The sequence below is a fragment of the Colias croceus genome, chromosome 10 (genome assembly GCF_905220415.1).
Source record: "Colias croceus chromosome 10, ilColCroc2.1".
Classification (NCBI taxonomy): domain Eukaryota; kingdom Metazoa; phylum Arthropoda; class Insecta; order Lepidoptera; family Pieridae; genus Colias; species Colias croceus.
Window position 1 is genome coordinate 5,789,300 of NC_059546.1, and position 23,633 is coordinate 5,812,932.

The 23,633-nt window shown below is 33.2% G+C and overlaps 2 protein-coding genes across 12 annotated transcripts in view; one reads left to right on the forward strand and one right to left on the reverse strand.

Moving 5' to 3' along the window:
* The window catches only part of LOC123695089, a 66,764-nt gene extending 57,282 nt beyond the window's left edge, over positions 1-9,482 (reverse strand). For 2 of the 8 annotated variants that reach the window (XM_045640799.1, XM_045640801.1), the window contains exon 1: positions 1,888-2,241. In XM_045640799.1, coding sequence (XP_045496755.1) covers positions 1,888-2,011 — 124 coding nt within the window. In that variant the 5' untranslated portion in view covers positions 2,012-2,241. Of the gene's footprint in view, positions 1-227; positions 318-1,887; positions 2,244-5,572; positions 5,636-5,753; positions 5,771-9,278 lie in introns of those variants that run through there. The other 6 variants (XM_045640795.1, XM_045640796.1, XM_045640794.1 and 3 more) reach the window with 6 other exon arrangements.
* On the forward strand, positions 298-22,267 carry LOC123695090 (solute carrier family 46 member 3-like). Of its 4 annotated transcripts, none has more exons than XM_045640805.1 (9): positions 298-479; positions 12,328-12,556; positions 12,736-13,029; positions 13,456-13,608; positions 14,412-14,604; positions 15,119-15,220; positions 16,811-16,948; positions 20,666-20,749; positions 21,909-22,267. In XM_045640805.1, the coding sequence occupies exons 1-9, from the start codon at positions 442-444 to the stop codon at positions 22,217-22,219; spliced, it is 1,542 nt and encodes a 513-aa protein (XP_045496761.1). In that variant the 5' UTR covers positions 298-441; the 3' UTR covers positions 22,220-22,267. The 4 variants fall into 4 exon arrangements, with proteins under 4 accessions (XP_045496761.1, XP_045496762.1, XP_045496763.1 ...); XM_045640806.1 differs by lacking the exon at positions 298-479 and adding an exon at positions 807-906; XM_045640807.1 differs by lacking the exon at positions 298-479 and adding an exon at positions 1,162-1,231.
* Positions 22,268-23,633: the final 1,366 nt, after the last annotated feature.

Genomic DNA, 23,633 nt, shown 5'->3' on the forward strand with positions numbered 1-23,633 from the left:
ACTAACGATAAAAAATTACAGAAATAAACCATATTTTAAAATTTATAAACAAATGTTGAATAAACATGCACTTTCTACAAATTGAACGGTTACGTGAAACATCTTTTTGCTATATAAATAACACACGCCTATCAGATGCAAAAAATATATTCACTCAAGCGATGCAATGCACTATTTTAGGATAAAAAGAATTTGTTTTAAAATGAGAAAATTATAGTGAAACTGACGTTGTTAATCGGATCTTGACTTCACCACCGCCGTGTAAACGTCAAACGCGCAGGCGCAGTGCGCGTAACTGACGTACGCATGCGTACTAACTTCACTCCAGTGGTATTGTAATATTTCGTGTTCCTTTCGGCGAACTTAATTTTGTGGGGTTTCAAGAAAGACACCTAATTAAGCAAAGCGCTTGTATTGCAAAAATGAACCTTATTACACTCCATGGAAAACCCGCATTATAATAAATGTGATAGCAATGGGTAAGTTATGATGAAAATATAATACTGGTACCTTGTATTAAAAATTTTCTTTCCTTCTTTAACTAAAAAATGTCGTAATAAACATAAATGTAAGTAATATTTATTCCATACTATAAATTATAATTTATAATATAGTTTACACAGCATTTTGTGAATACTGCACTCGGACAGGTAATTTTTGCACTTCACATACGGACATACCTACCTACATAAGTAACGGTAAAATTTAGCAAGTCGGACATGTACGCGGTGAAGTGAACGACCTCGCAAATCAAGATACAATTAAATGTAATACCTATTCTTGTGTAATTTATTACATATTACAGTTTCTATATTATAGGAATAAAAAAGGAATAATATATTTTTGAGTGTTGGTTGTCTGTTATGGATCTTTACATATTTCGTGGATAAAGGCAAGAGGACCTAGGTAATTATATTTTATACACATACTTATCATTTTATTAAAATTATTATTAAATACATAGGTATTTAAACTAATAATAATTTATATTAGATAATATGTAATAAGTATATTATTTTTATAATTTTAAAGTATTCTCGTTAGTCAGAAACAATCCAGTCATTATAAATCTCAGACGCATTTAAACTTCATTCATTTTTTGCAATGATTTTTTGAATATTTTTTTATTTATTTCTAATACAAGGTATTCACTATAAAAAAATTCCCTATCAAAATTCAACACGCTCACAGAACAGTAAAAACAAACACGCTCAAGTACCCAGGCAATTCGGTAAGTATTGTTTTTGTTTTTTATTGCTATATGTATTTGAAAAAAAAACATTTTCGTGTATTTATACGAGTATATTATAAAATAAATGAAAAGCCTTCTTTGAAAGACCGAAAAAAAATCTTTTTAATTGTGTAGCATAGGACTTATTCAGCTTTATTTTAACGCCATCTATAGGTAGCATATGACAAAAATTATAACAATCGCGATCCATTGGTTGTGTGCCGTGCAGGCACTTGACATTGTAAAATAATACAACGGTAGTTTTACTAGATGTCGTTGTTTTAAAAATGTGGTTATCATTAAAATAAAAGACATTGATATAATATATCAAAAATGTTGATAAATAAAGTTGTGTCTCGATTACGATTATTGTCAGGATCTAGCAAAACATATTATATTATATTGTACATACCTAGTTGTTCTGTTCAATGTGATATATTATAATGTATAAAACTGCTAAAATCTAACTCACAACAAAGTAATTTTCAACGCTAGGTACCTAACTATCTACTTAGTAAGTACCTGAAAATATTACATTATGCCCTAAGTAGAGAAAGTACGTAGAATTGCTATCGAGGTTTTTGCATGTATAAAGCTATTGTTTTTAAAAAATTAGATTTCCATTGTGTACAAGATATTCGAATTTTCGTACGTACTTTTCTGTTCTCGTTTCCTTTCCTGAATGGTTGCATATTCAGTGAGTTGCACACATTTTTCACTATTATCGTTTATCACGAAACCAACAATTTTTGCAAACACGCACAACACCAAGGCAATCATCTCCGGTTTGTTCTAGATCTGCGTAATCCTTATCTAACACCAGTTATCTTACGCACTTGAGGTTTTGTCCTTCTCTTTTTAATATTTGTATTAGTCACTTGCTTTATTCTTTGTTTATTAAAACACACTACCGGTATACAAACTCTCCTTGTACAAAAAACAAGATGCCACATAGGTGTTCCTTTAATAATATCGTTCATAAGTTGTTATAACAAAGAGTTTATCAATGGGTTATCACTTATCAGTATCACTTAGAGTTGTATACAAGTCGATGTCTTTTTACATTATGGTAAAATAGATGCATCTTTTATTATGTCACACAACGCTCCGGGAGCCTTGACGTGATTTCTTAATAAGGCTAAAAATATACACGCGCCAATACTAAGTGCAACGAGTTATCTAACATTCGCAGCTATGCGATCAATACAGTTGGAAGGATTAATTTTAATTAACCGCGGTATTATATGGGCCCTTTTAATATACGTGCAACGGTACCAGGATTAGAACACTCCAATTGTAATCAAAGGAAAGTACTTAGGTACGTCCTACACCTCGTGACTATAATAATATTATTATTAGAGTCTATAAGGGCATCGTCCGTGAATCGTGATAGACCGTCTAAAATGGAGAGTTATCAATAAGTAGTAGATATACTAAAAATAGACTTTTTAATTTTTTTTTAATTTTGTTTATATATGTATATTCAAAATAAGAAGCAAATACATTCTTTAAGTTAGCTTATATTAATATTTGCAATACGATGATAAATTAAAATTATGTGCTAATAAATATCTGTTCGCATGCAAATAAAACTTGCTATATTATTTGCTTGCATTTATGTAACGTAAAATAAATATCATAAACAGCTTTATACCTACTTAATCACTCGGTTGGTTGTTAGTTGGCTAGATGGATATAATAATTTGCAGGCAAAACCTCTTAGCAACCGTAGCATTGTTTGCATCACTCATTAAAAGTTTTAAAGACTATCGAAAACTTTGGTTCTTATTTACATAGATACTACGATGCATACATATTATGATAGTTTTTTCTTATAAAACCAATGTGCAGTTCATGAAAAAAATACAATAATAATAGATAGGGAGGCGAGGTAGCTAAATGACGTAATTCAACGGCGTCCGCGTCGTCGAGACTTATCAAAATCGAAAGAGAAAATAATTTCGAAAAGAAAAGCTTCTATGGTAAAAACCATTTTAGCGGTGGGTTTGGCGTGTACGGATTTTCAAAAATGTAAAAAAAAACAGTTACTTGGGCATTCTCGAGCGCGTCAGATATTCATACTACGTATGCCCCAAGTCCCTCTGATAACAACGGTATACTAATCTGCCGGTTTGCGTGGTGGGGCTAGGCATAAAAATTCGTCAAAAATGCACAAAAAAAAAATTTACTCGAGCGCGTCAGATTTTCGGAAGGGGTGTTAAGTAGGCCCCAAGGAAGCTCCCCTTAAAAAAACTGACGATTACGACATGACGATAAGTTATGATGAATTTTTGAAAATGCAGAAAAAAAGAGTCCTTTTGAAATACTCGAGCGCGTCAGATTTTCATAGGGGAGGTTTATCTCGGTATCCTGAAAGCATATTTTCTTAATCTGACAAAAATGTTGGTGGGTTCTCTTAATCTGACCGTAAAAGGTTTGTGGGTTTCTTTTTTTTAATCATCGTTATTTCATATCAATTTTTCTTAACTCCCTCAGTTTTCGAGATATACACAAAAAACCGGGAGTTTGACTTTTTACGATGCTTCAAGTAAAAAAAGTTTTAATTTTGGACAAAAATGAAAAGAGACCTTTTTTTGTAAAATAAAATTACCTTTTTTGTTTATTTAAACTTTTTTTTTGGAAAAAGTAAAGTTCGCGACTTATATGCTGCAACGCGTTTTTCGGAAGATGAAATGGCTCCTCCAGACTTCCAGTCATGCGGAAACCGGCAGATTTTGTATTTTTAGTAAGTTTTAGATTATATTCTTCAAAATAAAAATAAAAACAATCGCGCTCGAGAATGCCGGATTAACGTTTTTTTTTTACAAGTTCGCGACCCTATAACTCGGCGGCGTCAAGGACTTATGGTCAGATTAGTTAAATTTAGTCTTAAAACACTAAAATCAACCCCCAATATCTTAATCTGACGCGCTCGAGTATTTCAGACTATCGATTTTTTTTTACTAATCTGATCGTCTATCCTGGGCGCGCGTCACTACTTAAAGAGCTAAATAGTTAATAATGTTGTTCTATTAGGTCTAAGGTATCTCTCATATCTTAAACTGCCACGCTCGAGTATTGCAGAAAATTCCCCTCTTCGCCTCCCTATCTATAATATAATTAGGTATTGGGATTTACTAGCAGATTATTATTAACCAATAGCGGTCCGCCCCGGTCTCCACCTTGATACATGTTTAAGTTTTCTCTCCATTAGAAGTTAGAACCATCCTCTCACTTCATGGATTTTTATAAAGTCAACTAAAATCGATGACTAAAATGGATTTTTATAAAGGATTTTGATTGAGTGGCAATTAATATTAATAATATACTTCAATATTTTTGCATATTGGCTGCTCAGCTAATTTCGGGACGTATAGTTTTAACAAGTTATTTCAAGATTCATTTTATAACATATAGGTACGTATAGATATAAATTAAGATGTTCAAACAGTGAAATTAACACTTAAATAATTACATTCACGGATCGAATTTGGTCTCGGAAAGAGAAAACGTTCGTGACATCCGCAGTTGCGGCGCTCCTGACATTCTAATTAAATGCTTCATTACTTTAATATAGATATATCTTTTATATGGAACTAATTCTAAAGATGTTTCAGCTGAAATTATTTAAACGAGTATACTGGAGTAGCTATATGGATTAGAAACTCGCATATCAGACATCAGTGTATTGCATTTACGCATTCCGTTTTGAATCTATTTTTATTCAAATTATTAAAACGACGACAAAGTGTGTGTGGTCTGTTTTAGAATTTTAATAAATTTTTCACGTTGGGCGTAATGTTTAAAATTAAATTAATTATTATTATTAAGTTGGTAATATTCTCAATTAATTTCATGTTATTTCTAGGTTTTAAATATAATTTATTTCATAAATATCTAACTGCGATTCCAACAATTTGACTTTTATAATCACTGGTTTTCAGTTGATTGTAAGTTGTAACTTTAAATATTTTTTTAATAAAATATTATACAGGGTGTCCCACTGTTGGTATACTAAGCTCAAAGGAGGTTATAGTTTTTGTGTTTAGCAATTAGCATACCTACGCTGAGTTACGAAAAAATTTGTATTTAAAAAATTCCAGACACAGTATTTTTACAAATACCTAGATGAATTCTTAAAACTCTGTCTGTGTGTACACTCTACACCCATAACAAAGTACCTATACTGAAATTACTTGAATTTAAATAAGTATTATACGCGTATGGTAGCAAATAGCTACAATGTAAGCAGATATGACTAACAGTATCATATAAATCTACACTGCCCACATTTTTAGAAATCAGGTCATGAACACAAAACAAAAGGCCTTTAATACTCACCCAGCATCCTATTTACTTCTTTTTCAGTCATCGTCGTCATCCACGGCTTTCATGGCGTTTAATCTGAAACCAAATAAACGTTTCATAATTTTTTATTCACGTTCACATCATGAGGTTATATTATAAAGTTTTACAGTACGATCGAACTTTATGTGCCAAGCGAAGCCGTAACATCCCTTACCGTATAATCGCTCTACGCCAATGTACTATGCGAGCACAACAGTTAACTATCACAGACACTGAATAGAATTTCATATAACCGTTTATCGATACACTTATCTTACCGAACTATATAAACATATTTTCACTTAAAAATAGTTAATAGTATTGTATAAATGGAATAATGATCAAAAGGTTTTCCGTAACTTTGTAGAGCCATCGCTCTACAAGGGATGGAAGGCGAGCTACGGAAATGCGCGAGAACCTCCGAACACTGGCGAATGCAAATAACGCACAGGGCCGTATTTAGCGCTGTTTTGACCTCTTTAGCGATATTTCGACGAGAATAGCTATAACCCTAATCAGGGATTATTTAAAAACATTGTAATTGTTTTATTACCTGTTACGCGTTTTTGAACTATGAGTCATTTTATTATTTATTTATTAAACTATTGCATAGCTTCTATCGCGGGCCTTGAGCGCGGGGACCGAATCCAGAAATTGCGTAACGAAAAACCTCTCGCTCCCCACTCCGACAGGCACGCGCGGAGGTGTGGCTTGAAGGCATGCTATGCAATAGCATTACCGCGGCAGTCCCCGAGTGCCACACGTATTTTTTTCAGTTAATGACATTTAAGTACTTATTTCTACAATCATCTTTTGAATAACTTACAGAAAATTTTTTAGTAGATAAAAAGCCTCAGTGCATGGTTTTTATACCAGCTTTCTTTGATATCAGCTTTCAATTTCATTATTTTGTAAATACATAATTCATATTCGTGTTGAACTTAATTTTAACTATGTACGTAAAAACGACGTAGGCATCTCTATATTTAGGTTTTGTGCACTCACATAATATTGATAACTTTCATTTTTATTTTATTATTTTCTATGTCCCTAGAGCTCTAGTACGCCCCTTTTTTTTTTTTTTTTTTTTTTTTTTTTTTTTTTTTTTTTTTTTTTTTTTATAGTGGGGAAATCTTCTTAGATACCCCCGGCTCCCGGGGATGGAGCCGTGGTTATGTCGGATTTCTACCGACTAAAACCCCACTCTGTTCCATCGCGCTGCTTTGGACGGAACTGCGGGAACGGTTACGACTCTACCGCGTGTCCCGCCCAGCAGATGCCCGTTTCCAGGCCCACCACTAGATCCCCCCTCGCTGGCGGCTGCTGGAACGAAGGCTTACGCCACCAACGCGCAGACAATGGATTTTTCCCCGCTCCATCATCCGCGTTCCCCCGAACCCCCGACTCCATCACCGTCCGGCCGGAGGGTGCACGTCGGAAGGTCCTTCGATGTGTGAAATACACGTCGGGGGACCCGCCGGCGCACTTTTATAGAGATTACCTCGCAGCCCCCACCTCACCAGAGGTGGCGGCCCTCGGTCCGACCCCACGGACCGGATTACGAGTTGGCAGACGACCGTTTTACAACGGCCGCCGCCCCACACCTCTCTGCAGGAGTCTCCGCGCGTCATCACAATGACGCGTCGGGATCCCGCCCTCCGCTGCACGGCGTGGCTTGCTAAACCAGCGAGCCCGCCGCGCCGCGACCTCTGGCCGCCATCCACCGCCGCATAAAAGCCGGCTCCTCTCTGGTCCACAAACAGGACCTCTGCCGTCGGGTCAGTCGAGGCTTTCCAACCCCAACTGCCGTTCAGCGCCACCTTTGCCTAGTGGACACGGGGTCCACCAAGCCACGACCTCTGGTCGCCATCCCACGCCGCACACAGCGGCCGCTGGGCCACACCTAGCCCTGGCCGTCGGGCCGGTTGAATCTCCCCGACTCTAAACCAGCCGTTCAGCCCCTCGCTGGTCCAATTTCGCTTCACTCAGAGGGCCATAACTCTGAGCTACTGAGCCCCTCCGCCGCGACAAGGCCTGGACCGTTGGGGGGTCTAGTACGCCCCTGCTCTACCCTGCAGTGAGGTCGACGGCGCCATGTTTTTCACGCATGCGCCTTAATTTTATTTCATGGGGCAATCACTAAATACGAAACCTATACAAGCAGTGGTAGTATAGCCATAATTTTTAAATGTTGCCATGTATTTTAATCCTACCTTTCATTGATTCTTTAAATTTTGTACTTTTATTCTCCAGTATATTTTTTATATGCAAAAAATAAACAGAAAATATTATTTTTTTTATATTTTGTGGTGTGTGCACACTAGATAGTTTCTATATGTCCTAGTCTGAGCACATTGACAGTAGGGCGCGGGATCGATGCGATGACGTCACGCCATTGACTACAGAACGGAAGAGTCTACTTCCTCTCTCGATGCGGAAACGTAGCAAAACGTCTAAATATAGATAGACGTTTTCATTTTCTTTCATGGTTATTGTAAATTGTACTGAGACTAAGCCTTGATAAACATGACCATACTTATCATGATGTTGTCTCTAAGATGGATATTTTACGAGGTTCGATGCTATAATTTCGATAATTTTGAAATTGGAATATTTTTTGAAAAAAAAATTTTTTGTTCTAAGTTTTACATATAACTACTAGCTTGTAGCTTGCGGTTTCGCCTGCAGTCAAAAGAAATTCTCAGGGGAATGAGTTGTTTCACTGCAATAACTATAAATAAAGCTACTTCATATGTCACTCTCTACTTCTCTAGCCAATCTTTAGATACAAAAATCGTTTTATGCGACTTTAAGCATAAACAAATAAATTAACAAAATTCACTTTCACAACTGAAGTACCTATCTAACTACCATCTATTAGCTAAGAAACATCTAAGAAAAAGGAATAAAAATAAAAATGTTACATAATATGTTTTTATTACGAAAATCATTTTTATGTGATTTTTTATATGAACTAAACAAAAAGCAAGAAAATTTAATATTTTTATCATTATAATAAAAATGAAGTATATCCTCAATCGTACCGTAAAATTTTCCAAATCGGTATAATTATGTCTACAGTCTAACTACATATTAGACATCATCAAGGCCAGCTAGTACCCTCATAAGGAGACTAATTACAATGTTTATTATTCTATGTAAATGCTACCCCACGTCATGTACCGAGACTTAATTGTAGCGAGACAATTGCGATGAAAAATATTGGCTACATTATGATTATTGTTTCAAAATAATACAATGCAAGTATGTTAATATTTCACTGCTTTGTTAGCTCAGTGGTGTCATAATTTTAATTTAAACTTGCAATAATTATGATTTATGGTTTTGATTTGTTTTCAGTCGAGTTTATAAATATAGTTTTTATTTATTTACCTAATAAACATGCCAAGAGGTGCATTAAAATTAAATAGAATTGCTATGTGAAACATATATGAATAATTAATACTTAGATCATTAAATGATATAAGATCATTATCTTCTAAGTTTCGATAAAATGTGGTGTTGAAATGTTAAAATTATATCTAATTAAAAAAAACTAAAACAAAAATTGTATAATACCCATGTTTTAAATGAATTCATTATAATTTTTCGATATACCTACTAATAACGCTTGTGATTAGTAATGAATGAAATGACTAATTAAAGTATACGAAAGTGTATAAAAATATTATCGCCTGACCTGTATTTTTGAATAGTGATATAGAAAACCCCGCCAAATCCGTTACAATCCAGTTCACAAATACACACACAAAAAATTGATTCAAAATCGTCTCTTACAACGAATATTTCAGCTCGACTGAACTAAGAACTCACTGCAAGAAACACTAACTTTTTCAACTAAAAACTAGGAATTTACGTTTCAATTGCCTTCTAAATGAAAGAACTGTAGCGCGCCGGTTGCTAAAATACATTAATAATTAAAACCCGGTTTTTAGATATCAGTAATTAGGTATAAAGAGTAATTCGTGCGCTAACGTATCAAGGCCTGAATTAAATTTAATTTAATTTTATAGTAAACGTCGTTTGATCTTTTTATTTGGCACTGAATTTTTCTCGGTAGGTACATTAATGCTTATCAGCATAAGCCGGTGTGGAGATTTATTACAAAATCGCGTAACAACTTAAGATCAAAGATGAGATAATTACACACGTAATAGACGCGTAATAGTACTGACGCGTGCGGGCCACCGAACAAGATTCTCAACTGTTTTATTTTAGACCTGGCACGGAGCGGCCGTGAAAATACTGCAAAGGTGTAGTATGTAGGCTGCTATTCAAACCCGATGAGCAATTTACAATGTCGTTCGTTGACTGTATGACTTGTTATTAATTACCAGGACTAGCAAGTAATTGATTTTCATGGTATATTATTCTCGCTGTCAAAGAGAGAGTGGGCTTGCGACAGAGAATTTTACAATTCACAGCACGTCTGTCGTTACCTAATAAGTGGAATTCAAGTGCGTATAGAAATGTGGAGCACGAACGTTGCAATGTCTCTAGGGCGTTTGCATCGAAACCAATTTTCTTCCTCTTGCTTCACGATTCACGATTCAAAATTTATTAATAAATTGCTTTTGATCCCGCGTGAATTCATAATCTATTAGTGTGTTTTATTACTTAATATTTAGATATTTGATTTTAGAAATAAAAATACATAAAAATCTTATCATTAGTCGCAATCATAAAACGATTACAAGATTATTATAGACCATGAAACATGGGAGCATGTTAAATGTTTATCACTTTGTTTTATATAACACCTTTTTGTTTTAAAGTAGAATGTACTCCGGTAAGAATTAGGTCATGATGGCATCGACACAGTTATTACACCTACACAGATTGGTTAATGGTTGCATATCCTTTAAATCTAAAACTTTGTATATAATAGAGGGGATGCGTTGTTATGTAACCTTTACCTTTCCTCGTTAAATGGATCTTGCCTAGAATAAAAATATTAGTTTAATCCGAACCAGGAGCCCTTCACAATTACGAGCAGAGAGCTTATTCGTCACTGTCCTATTTTGTTTTATCCCGGTTCAATTCAATTCTGGACAGACCTAAGGCGTGTGGCTAGTTTATTTGCTGTATAGGTAGGTATTTTTAACTAAAAAACAGTGTATTTATTAGGTAAGAGTAATGGATGAATGACTTGCAAAGAAGTTGATACCAATAAGCCTTAACTCTCTTGAAATTGATAACATGGAAAGTGTTAACTCATCTCGTTCTAGAATCTAGAGCCTTTTTTTCATACTCACACTTTAATTTTACGTTACGGCTCGTCTACCTTCTAGCTGACAGGTCATAAAATCCAAAATCCAGAATTAGTTAAATATTATGAGTAAGGTTCTGATAAAACGTAACAAACAATTATTGTGGATAAAATTACTATTATTCCTTTATTGTGATTTAATTAAGAAACGACACAATTATAAACATTAAATGTTGTTTCTTTATTTACAGGTACGATCTTGTGTTAATACTAAATGTGAAATTGAACTAATGAATACTAAATGTGAACTATGTAAACTAATTACAATAAAAACTTTATTTACAGAGAAACTCAATTGTGTTTTGTGTCGCCCAAAACTTGGGAAAATACCTTATATATTTATAGAGGAAAGTAATGATAATTATCTGTAACTGATAACGAAATTATAGCGAGGAAAATTAAAAATAATATAAAAATGTATTATTTTAATTAATAAAACAAGTGACGTAAGTAACAAGTGAACTCTACCGATGCATTGCTACTATGTGATATCACTCACGTAGAATCGCCTGAAGCATTGTGACGACTTCACAAATGAAAGATAATAATGATTGTAATCATTTACAGGTGATTACGTTAAAACTTGCTGACCGACTTTCTTATCGCATTAAACTATATACGCTACCGCGAAACTAATTCTTATTGGTATTATAATCTATACTTAGAGAAATATAATGCTAAAACATGTCTCCAATGAAATCAAATTAAATAGACAATATTAATAACTCCTATGTTTATTAGACATTGTTAGTCAATAATGTGAATTTAGTTTGCAAATAATGACACTTATTAGCAATAACTGCTGCCCACACAAGCCACCGTTCATTGCTTATTCGACCGTCAATTGGCGCGAACCGCTAAATTGGCTCAAATAACCTTTAACCGAGCGATACCCTTAGCGTTATCCATTGAATCTAATGTTGCATTTCTACAACCAAGTTCACATATCTCTATTTAGTTAGTCTCATTGTTTCCGATATGCAAACACCAATATTATCTTATCATTTTGACATTAGTGGAAATATCTCGTTACGGAACACACGCCTGGACTAACCTGATGTGATGTGAATCTTGCTTTATTTATGTGTACAAACATGCAGTTTAATTATCTGGTGTGAATTGGATTGCAATTTATATATTTTAAGTTCGTGTAAGGTATCGTTATAATGGGGGACAGCACGGATATACATGAATTAGATAAATTAAGGTGTGTGAAGCTAAAATATTTTTTTTACAATTATCTAATTGGACTAATTAGTTACAAGAAATTAATGTATAAATTCCCAATTTTAAATCTTATATTCCAAGCGTCATTGATACCATATTGTTTACAACCTCTTAATATCTGTCTGCGGTAATCATAACTAATATTAGTTATCTCATTTGTAGCGATTAAAAATTGGAGATTATCTATCATCATTACTGCAAGAGAATATTAATTTGGTTTCGTTTATTCCAGCCCTTCTACTCGAAATATCAACAGAGCGAGCAGCAATGCACCTGCAGACAAATCTTCAGAGAAATGGAGGCCAATTCTCGAGCCAGCGTTGGTTGGTGCCATGATAGCAATCAACCTGGGCCAGACTTCTTTACAAAACTTCTACTTACGAACTGCCTGTACTGTCGACTTACAAAAACCTGTGGATATTTGCAGTAAGGGCGTGGGCGATGAATTTAGAGCAGCCGAGGTAATTATCGTTCTAAATATAGCTATGATTTTTGAAGACTTTATTTTTATCCTCAAATAAACTAAAATAGATACTAATACTACTTGCTAGAGAAACATGCGTTGTTGCTGGATATCTAATATAAAAATAGAAATTTACGGCTTTCGATTAATACAAAAAATAACGTTTGCCGGTTCCAGGTGGCTAGCCAGGTGGTTGTATCAAGTGTAAATGTTAGTCGAAGTTTCATAGGATCTCTAATTTCAACGGTGGTGCTTCTTTTCGTTGGTCCATGGAGCGATTGCAGCGGTCGACGAAAACCTTTACTCATCATGCCATTAGTTGGGATGTCAATCATGTCGACCGCTGTCTTGCTGATGTTGACATTCCCTGGAGCTTCCACAGTACAAGTTCTGTACGCTGTTCAAATACCCATGTCACTTGGTGGAAATTTCGGACTCTTGTTAGCTGCGTCTTTCAGCCATATAGGTGATGTGAGTATTATGTATAGAGTTAAAAGTTAAGGCATTTCAATTTATTAATAAATATTATTTTATAGACGTCTTATATGTCTTATATGATTTTTCGGGCTTACTTGGAATTCTTTTATATTGAAATTACGGTACATTTACATCAAACGAACATAAAGCCAGAATTAGAGCAAGAGCATACTTTCGTGATCTTTTAGATAGTGTAAACGAAAATTCGTATTAAGTGTTATTCAGTATAAGAACATTGCATAGAATATTTTCGAACGCACTAAGAAAAACGCCTGTTTACACTAAAATAATTTAACATTGTATGGTTAGAATGAGCATTCGCTCGTTTGATGTAAATGCACAGTACCAGCAAAACATAGTTCCTTCAGCTATTTTATCACTATTTAAAAAAAAATCCAATGATAATTATGCATATTTCAGTTATGTCATGCAACGGGCCGTGACGTCACACGCACGATGGGCACCCACCGTGCTGCTATTCAAATAGCTCATGTACTTGGTTCAGTTAGCGGGCCCTTGCTCTATCGGCAATTGGGCTTCTATGGAGTCTTTCCTTTAGTACTGTTTTTACAGGTAATGTATTATCTATATGACTAAAATATTATTATTTGCGATAGATAAAGAAAGTATAGTGTAACGGTGAACTGCAATATAATAACATGTCACATGATACCTTTAACTACATAATATTATGAATAACGCTATTGCATATTCGTCAGTCATTACAGTTTCCTCTTCACATAAACATAAAAATACAGCCTTGCAACATTTAAAATATTTATCAAACACTTGGTTAGGTCTTGTGTATAAAGTCTAGACTTTAGCACACCTTTAGCATCTACGAGTTCAATTATTTTCCACTAGATGGCAATTTTTTAAAATCCAATGACAATATTGTTATTATTTTAAAATATTAACGTTTATGAAATGCAATATATATCGCCATTTAAAAAGTTATTTTTATTTTTTCATTATTTTATGTCATTTTTTTTCTTTGAATAATAATCAAAGTATGAACATATCAATAGACAATATTTATTATGATTAAGGGTTGTCCTGACTAAAATATAACTCATTCCTGAAACGGTTTGGCCTCCGAGGCGATAAATCTCAACCTTGGCCTTAATTTCTATACCTAAGTATTAAATACTAGCTGTGCTCCGCGGTTTTAGCCGCAGTACTCCGCTCCTGCTAAAACCTTGTGGTCTTAGCGTGATGATATAGACTATAGACTTCCTCGATAAATGGGCAATCTAACATCAATCCGAACCAGTAGTTCCCAAGATAAGCGCGATCAAACAAACAAACAAACTCTTCAGCTTTCTAATATTAGAATAGATGATTATAAGTCTTAACTATATGCTATCTTCTTACAGGTATCTTCCCTAATCTACGTGATAGTTGCAGTAAAGGACGTGAATGTTAACGTTGACAACAAAGTATCGGTACTAAACTGGCGATTACCATTTAATGCCATCCACTGTTTGGTAAGGAAAAGGGATGGCCATAAGAGAATGATCATATTGTTGATGCTGGTTGTAACACTTGGAGATAGAATGATGTTGTCAGGTAAGATTACCTGTTAATCATTTATTTTAATCCTATAACAACCACCTCCTTGGTGCTTTTCCTCCAATAATTCGCGAGGATGTGTTTGTAAATATCCAATCATATGGCTTCATTTAGTATGAAGTTTGAATCGTTTAGCGTTTGAAGCGATACTATTGGTTATTTACATATTTTATAACATGTGACCTTGTTACCTACATGTGATGACTTAATATTATTTTTCGTATGTATTTGTACCTATATAATATCGTGTATGATAAAAATGTGTGCGTGTACTAGTGTGCACACGTAAGAAGTGAAACTTCTTTATGACCTTATTTTTATAAAAATAATTATGTACTATATGCAACTTTACAGAAATACGTCGAATCACGCGTGGTAGGGTTAAGAAAAAGATGGCGCGTATAACGGAAAAATGTCACGCATAACGAAAAGATGTTACACTAAATTTTTTTCCAACCCCGACAAAGAAATTTCACTTCAATAAATACTTAAATATAATTTATTTCAACAGCGGAGGTGTTACTCTCGTACATGTACTACAGATTCAAGTTCAACTGGGACGACATACTTTTTGGCTCGTTTCTGGCTTACAGAAATATTGTAAGCTTTTTCGGTAAGTTCAATATTTATCTATAATTTAAAATAATAAGTTATCCACAAATTATAGGTACTGCGTATATCATGAGATAAAAAATTAAATTAATAATAAAATTATTGTGGAGTAAGGACATTTAATTAAAATAAAACATTCATCAGAAACAACGCTTTATACGCGCGAGCATGTATCAAATTAAGTACCCTACATATAGGTACATATGAAATAGTTTATATGTAAATACATTATTATTTTAATTGTTTAAAATAATAATGTATCACTATCACTACATAGTATAAAACAAAGTCGCTTTATCTGTCCCTAACCCTATGTCCCTTTGTATAAATATTGAATTGAGTGTTAAATATTGAAATATACTCAACGGATTTTGATGCGGTTTTTTTTAATAGATAAGAGTGATTCAAGAGGAAGGTTTTCGTATATAATTTATTAGGTTTTAGATAAAGCGGGCGAAGCCGCGGCCCGCGGGCGGTAAGCTAGTTTACATATGTATAAACTATTAGACATGTGATTTAAAAGATAAAATTATTATGTTGTGGCATAAAATAACGCCTGCACTTACAAAAGCAAGTATATTCTGGTTCTTGTTCTTCTATAAGAATACTTCGTTTTCATTATAATATAACAGTCTGGAATAATTTTGATTTTTGATCACTATCCCAGATTTAACTAAGATTTACTCTACTTTAACTAAAACATAATTAAACACACAAAAAAAATATGCGAAAAATCGAATTCAATATACAATAAAAACTTTGTTATTGTTCTCCTCATGGACCTTTAAAAAAAGATCTTTTTTTAAGAATTGATGTAACTACAATAATTTATTTGTAATTGCAAAAAATATTAGGAAATGAAATTCATCGTTTTTCATTTATTATTTGTATACTGTATACAAGTATAATTTACATAATACTTACATACATATAAATGCTTAGAAAATGTGTTATCTGTATTAACTGTGTTAAAATAATTCAAAAAGATTTTTATATAGAAATCTTGTTTTAAAATTAAACTCATATTAAACTTTACTACATATCTCAAGCAGTGGAGTCATTGGAATGGGTCAAGTGAACTTGGCTGAAACTTGTTGAATAAGTCTGAGTCTAGGTGTTACGTCATAAACTGTCAAGGTGGCTCATTACGTTGAGTGCATATATATATATATCTACTGAAAGAAAGTTAAAATTGTGATATTTTTATATAAATTATAAAACTTTTATTGTCTTTCTATTTTCTTTAATTTTTGGCTTTGAAATTCACATGTACATCAATGCCTTGTAGGTATCATCCGAGAGGTTGTTCACATTATTTGCAATACAATACATTTCAAGCGATTTATATTTCATACTGTATACATAATGTTGTGTACGTCTAACTACATTGTCTGCTAATTTTATTTCGTATTTCTTATTCACTTTTTAGGACTCCTTTCATTATTCTTTGTGTAAGTTTAAGTGTGTATTTTTATAAGAGCAAAGTTGGAATTAATTTATTGTCGTTTATTGAGATAGGATTATGAATTGCTAAACTTTACAATTTATAATCATGTGTATATTAAAGTAATAAAGATTTTATTTATTTTAGGAACGCTGCTCATACTAACGGTGCTAAAGCGCCGATTCCGATTCTCCGATGAGATGGTGGGAGTGGTCAGCTGCATGTCCTATGCAGTCGCTACGTCAGGCCTGATCGCTGCTAGAAACACTATCGTCGTTTTTATAAGTAAGTAAAAAAGTAATTTTATGTAAAGCTAAATAATTTATAAATTATAAGCTTTTAGCCCGCAGTTTCCTATACACGTACCTACCTAGTCAAAGGAAAATCCGAATACTTAGTTCACGTTCAAGTGGGATTTTTTAAAAACTATCCTATATGTGTTTATCCAAGTTACTCTTTGGGTGTGTGCTTTTCATGAAAATCGATTCAGCAGTTTTTGCGTGAATAAACGTACAAACTTTTGCATTTATAATATTAGTAGGATATTCGTCTTAAAATATTGACAATGTTGTATATTACCATATGCAAACAGGTGTAGGTACTTTAAACTTGCCTAATATTTCACTGTCTCTGTAATTTGTATTTTATTTTCAATTAATGATATTGGTACAGCAAACAGTACCTTATAATATTGTGTCTGAATGTTGAAAATCTCCTATGCCTTGAAAAAGGGAAAACAGCTTCAATTCTTTTTCTTTTCTAATTTCTTTTGATCCAAAAATTTTTCGTAATCACTTATATTATGTATATGCTTTATGCTTGAATGTTATTTATAGTTTTGCTTTAAATTCTTGTATTATTCTAGGAGGTAGCAACGTTGACAAGTGAGCATTTTAGTATAGTTGGTTCTTTGATATGCTGTTCCTCTTGCTATTTCGGTTACAGTCCGGGCTGTCTGGCTGGCCGCAGTGGTTGCGTTTATTAGTGCGCATCTTATCTGCACAGGAAAATATCCTTAATTTAAAGTCATTTTTTAACGCATAATTTTTAATCTTTTGCCTTTAGATAGATCCATTAGATATACATTTTTTATTGCAAGACGTTTTTTTCGTTGTTAAATAGGTGCCAGACGCAATTTTTATTTCAAAATAATTAAAATATCATCGAAATAAGTGAAATTCCATCAACATGAGTCCCCGTGAAGGATAAGTAATCACTGTGTTACATATACTATATATAATATTCATTTTACTATTTACAATTTTTTGCAACAATCTACCATGGTGTAAGCATGGTGCCTCCTTTTCCCAACGAACCTCAAATAGGACGTTAAATGTAAACTTGATAAAAACCAAATACATATCATCAAATTCATATTAATACCCAAAAGTGTAATAAATATGAAAGCATCTATTAAAAATATTAGTTTACTAATTATTTAATATAAGTATTAAAAAAGGATAATATAATATAAGTAATAAAGTTATTAGTTACTTATCTTTTAAGCGGACTCATGTTTATGTAATTTCACTTATTTCGATGACATTTTAATTATTTTAAATAAAAAATTGCGTATGGCACCCATTTAACAACGAATAAAACGTCTTGCAATAAAAAAATTAAGTCTGATGGATCTATCTAAAGGCAAAAGATTAAAAATTACGCGTTAAAAAATGACTAAAGTTAAGTATAGCTTCCTGTGCAGATAAGATGCGCACTAATAAACGCAACCACTACCGCCAGCCAGACAGCCCGGACTGTAACCGAAATAGCAAGAGAAACAGCATATCAAAAACCCAACTATACTAAAATGACTTTTTTTAAAACGTTGGTAGCTCCCGTACCATTAAGAACGGTGAGTTTTTTTCGTGGAAATAAATCATTAATCAACCAATTGATTATCAATCTCATAATATCTTGATGAAACGATAGACATTTTCAAACTAATTAGATATGTAGGTACCTATAAATTAAATTTTCTCTTAATGCGATAATTAGGTATTGATTTATTAATACAATCATTTGAAATATAAAAACATGTATAATAGATAGGTAGCTAAATGGCGTAATTCAACGGCATCGTCGAGACTTATCAAAATAGAAAGATAAAATAATTTCGAAAAGAAAAGCTTCTATGGTAAAAACCATTTTAGCGGTGGGTTTGGCGTGTACGGATTTTCAAAAATGTAAAAAAAAAACAGTTACTTGGGCATTCTCGAGCGCGTCAGATATTCATACTACGCATGCCCCAAGTGCCTCTGATAACAACGGTATACTAATCTGCCGGTTTGCGTGGCAAATAAATTCGTCAAAAACGTTGGTGGGTTCTCTTAATCTGACCGAAAAAGGTTTGTGGGTTTCTTTTTTTTAATCATCGTTATTTCATATCAATGTTTCTTAACACCCTCAGTTTTCGAGATATACTACTAAAAAAACCGGGAGTTTGAGTTTTTACGATGCTTCAAGTAAAAAAAGTTTTAACTTTGGACAAAAATGAAAAGAGACCTTTTTTTGTAAAATAAAATTACCTTTTTTGTTTATCTAAACTTTTTTTTTGGAAAAAGTAAAGTTCACGACATATATGCTGCAACGCGTTTTTCGGAAGACGAAATGGCTCCTCCAGACTTCCGGTCATGCGGAAACTGGCAGATTTTGTATTTTTAGTAAGTTTTAGATTATATTCTTCAAAATAAAAAATCGCGCTCGAGAATGCCGGATTAACTTTTTTTTTTTACAAGTTCGCGAATACACACAGTACAGTACAGATTAGTTAAATTTAGTCCCCAATATCTTAATCTGACGCGCTCGAGTATTTCAGACTATCGATTTTTTTTTACTTACTAATCTGATCGTTTATCCTAGGCGCGCGTCACTACTTATACTTAGAGCTAAATAGTTAACAAGGTTGTTCTATTAGGTCTAAGTTTAAGGTATCTCTCATATCTTAAACTGCCACGCTCTAGTATTACAGAAAATTCCCCTATTCGCCTCCCAATCTATAAAGGGGCAATTAAACATTCGTGTGTATAACGAAAAAGCATAATATGCAAACACTACATTCGCTATTCGCCATGAAATTCGCGTATTCACTACTAGAATAATAGACAATAAGACGACTCAGGAACTACCTGCCAATATATTCCGGACAAGGTTAATAAATGGCTAATCAAAATTTCATGTATAAGTATGAAGAAAGACAATGAGAAATTTTTTCAATTTAAAGAAATTAATTCACATTTACAATACCAGTTCTAGTTTTTGTTAATACTCCCGACTGTAAGTCTCATATTAATAACACCATGTTTTTATAGTCTAACAAAAAAAAACAGGAGCTAACTTATCCGATATAATTTCACTCTCCCATCTACTATGGAACTAACTCTACATTTTGACTTGGTACATCACACGTAGACTCATCTTTTATCAGTATATTTATATCAAGTTTATCAACGCTTTGTTTTGTAATAGAATATCATCATATTGGAAAATCTCGGGATTTTCCAATTTGATCATCACCTTTGTAGAAAAAATATATAATCAGTCATCTTTGATTTTGCAAATACAATCTATGTTCATTTTTCAATAACCTTAATAAAGTACAATGTAATAGAAATATTATGTCTCATTTTTATCAAATCCAGGTAGTCTGGAATCTTAAAAAGTTATCAGATTATATTAATTACCAAGCATTCTTTCTTTGTGCACAGATAGGCAATATAATTGATATACCTATATATCTATTAACCTACTTTCTTTTGTAAAACTTCTCAGACTCTTTTTTTTCTTTTTTATTTTTTAAACGATATCTTTATTAAAATATAAAAGTAGTTTGGTCCAGGTCTGCTCCAGTTAATCTGAGATAAAAACATGAAGAATTTAGTTATTTTATATAAAAAAAACTCTGTTTTTCTTCTTCTTCTAAAAATAAGAAGCGGTGTATGTTTTTTCTCCATAAGTATTTAATATTGGATTTACGTCACCAAGGTTTTCTCTCTGTTACAGTTCCAATCATCGGCATCATTTCACAAGGATCTCAGGTTGTGCAAAGGCCGATAATCAATAAACAAATTCTTCCTACTGAACAAGGTACAATTTTGAATTTCATACATTTTATTATCACACTGTCAATTTAAAGAAATCTTACCAAAACGTGTATCTATGTTATTATATTATGTGTAAAACAAAAACAAAACTTTTAATATTGTTAAGATACTTCACAAATAGTAAATATAAAGAAGAAAAGACTAGCAAATAAAGTCTCCTACTTATCAAATGACCCACAATTTTTTTAATCGATTCTCTTAGTAATGTTTATTGTATTTGTGTTTATCCTTATATAAATATTTTTAATGAGCGCCTAAATGAGTAATATTTTCCCAGAAAAGATTAGTAGCTTTTAAATATATATGCAACACAATATTTGTAACGGAGATTGATAAAATTAATCTTATTTGATTATCATCGCTTTACTTTTTATAATCAAATCAATTTCTCAATAAGTAGATAATTATCGGTCTTTATTAATTGTTGTATATATAATTATCATAATTGTTAAGGAACTTGTTTGTGATGTGCAAAACTGTCACAATAATTCCTATACACTGATTGCTTTGTTTCTATTTATGAAATGTTTATTACAATTAAGTTACCTACTTATAAATCAAGAACTGCTAAATAAATAGGTACTTATACCTTTTTTTGCAAGTGGGTATATTTGAATGGATACCTACGCCCCCCGGGAAAGGGTCTTGACAACAATTAACGTATTTAATATATTGCAATTAAACTACCATTACACCAAATTTATGTCCCAATTTCTTACCTACATCTGAATCAGCGGGCAACACATATGCAGAGACTAGATTTCCGCCCGCGGCTTCGCCCGCGTTTGCAAAGGAAAACCCGGATAGTTCCCGTTCCCGTGGGATTTCCGGGATAAAAACTATCCTATGTGTTAATCCAAGTTACCCTCTATATGTGTGCTAAATTTCATTGTAATCGGTTCAGTAGTTTTTACGTGAAAGAGTAACAAACATCCATACATCCATACAAACTTTCGCATTTATAATATTAGTAGGATGTGACTCTGCAACTGACAGATGTGACTCTGTACATTGCGGTGGCAGTCGCTTATCAAGCGAAATATGCGATCCACAAGATCGATTGAGGGCTCTTACTTAAAAATCCAGACATTTTAAATAATATTAGTCAAAACAACACAAATAAACCATAAACTTTATTTCAGGTAAAATCTACAGCGTCCTGGGAGCGCTAGAAAGTGCGACCCAAACGATCTCTTCGCCACTCTACTCCTTGCTATATTCAGCAACTGTCCCCACGCTGCCCGACGCCTGGCTCATTCCAGGGATTGTCCTCGCGTTAATCCAACTACTATCTTACTTCAGCAGCAGACAACTCCGCCTCCGCAGCCAAAAGAACGTCGGTGGAGAAAAAATCGAAACCAAAATAAAAACCAACGATAGTGAAACCAAAAAAATACCAAATGAAGAAACCAAAGCTCTCAATACAAAATCAAAAGAAGATGACGTAACATGATATTATGGTATGGACTGTGGAGTATCGAATAAAATGAATTATTTTGAAGATATTTTGTTTTATTTTGTTAATTAATTGCTGTGTGATGTAAGATAAGGACGTGATAGATTGGTGCGAACAGCGATCAGATAAAAGATATTGATGCAGATAATATGGAAAGTCCAAGTCTTCAGTGCAAAATTTATTTTAAACTTAACAAATAATATACTAAAACCTTCCTCTTGAATCCTATCCTATCCTACCTACTAAAAGTTTTTTTAGTAATATTATAAATGCGAAAGTATGTGAGGATGGATGTATGTTTATTACTCTTTCACGCAAATACTGCTGAACCAATTACAATGACATTTAGCACACATATAGAGCGTAACTTGGATTAACACGTAGCCTGTAAGTTAGGTTTTAACCCGGTAAACCCACGGGAACGGTAACTATGCGGGATTTTCTTTAAAAACGCCGCGGGCGGAAAGCTAATGACTACAAATCTTTTAAAAAATCTTTTAAATAAAATAATTTATTAAAAATCTTTTAATAATCCCCTGAGTAGTTTTAAAGATTTAAGCATCCAGATAGGGACAGACAGCGGCGCGGCGACGACTTTCTTTTATACTATGTGATACCTACTCTGGAGTCTGGCATTACAATAAAATATTATAACATTGCTTCAAGTCCGCTCGTCATTGTAGAAACTGTTTTCGTGATAAATAATTTATTTCTGTATATTGACGATTCAGGAGCGCTTTTAATAAATGAAGCCAAAATTCGCAAAGAGCTGAAAAATTGGCAGAGAAGTTAAATGTGTTTGCATGTTTATAATTGAGAAAAGCGCTAGTCATTCAATCAAATAATAGCACTTCAACCGATGACTGCGACATAAGCAAAACCCTTTCGATCCTGCAATAAAAAAATTACATGGTTAGAATTTTGTATTTTTCTCGAAAACGGTAAATTTTATCGTAAAAATGAATCAGACAAAATTAGATAATGAAATTCTCTACAGAAACGGTTCCGACACTTTTTCTCCTATGATTCACCATTCGTAAGATATCATAGTTTTAATAATGACAAAATTCATATTTTCCATAATACTAAGATTTTCATTTACGAATATGCCATTTTTGGAGCAATTATATAAGCAAGAATGTGATATATAAATACATAAGTATTTTCTCCAATTTGCGTATGTACCTAATTCATAAAAAATAAATGCTCAATGCCGATAGCTGTTTGAGCACCTTGCTTCACAACAAGAGCAGGAAGAACAAAGACCTACATAGTTACAGCAAAACCATGAAATATCCAGTGTCAAGCGAACTTTATAAAACCGCGATATCTCACAAATAGAAATGGAATCATACGAAAAAAACCGTCTTGACCATTTCTGCAGAAAATTGTATAATCTACAACTTTTGTC

What these genes read in the sequence shown, in the direction of transcription:
- LOC123695090 (XM_045640804.1), top strand. Translation starts at nt 12,035, where the DNA reads ATGGGGGACAGCACGGATATACATGAATTAGATAAATTAAG. An exon ending in ATGAATTTAGAGCAGCCGAG is followed by an intron (nt 12,557 to 12,735) that starts GTAATTATCGTT and finishes TGCCGGTTCCAG; the next exon opens with GTGGCTAGCCAGGTGGTTGT. An exon ending in AGATAGAATGATGTTGTCAG is followed by an intron (nt 14,605 to 15,118) that starts GTAAGATTACCT and finishes TTATTTCAACAG; the next exon opens with CGGAGGTGTTACTCTCGTAC.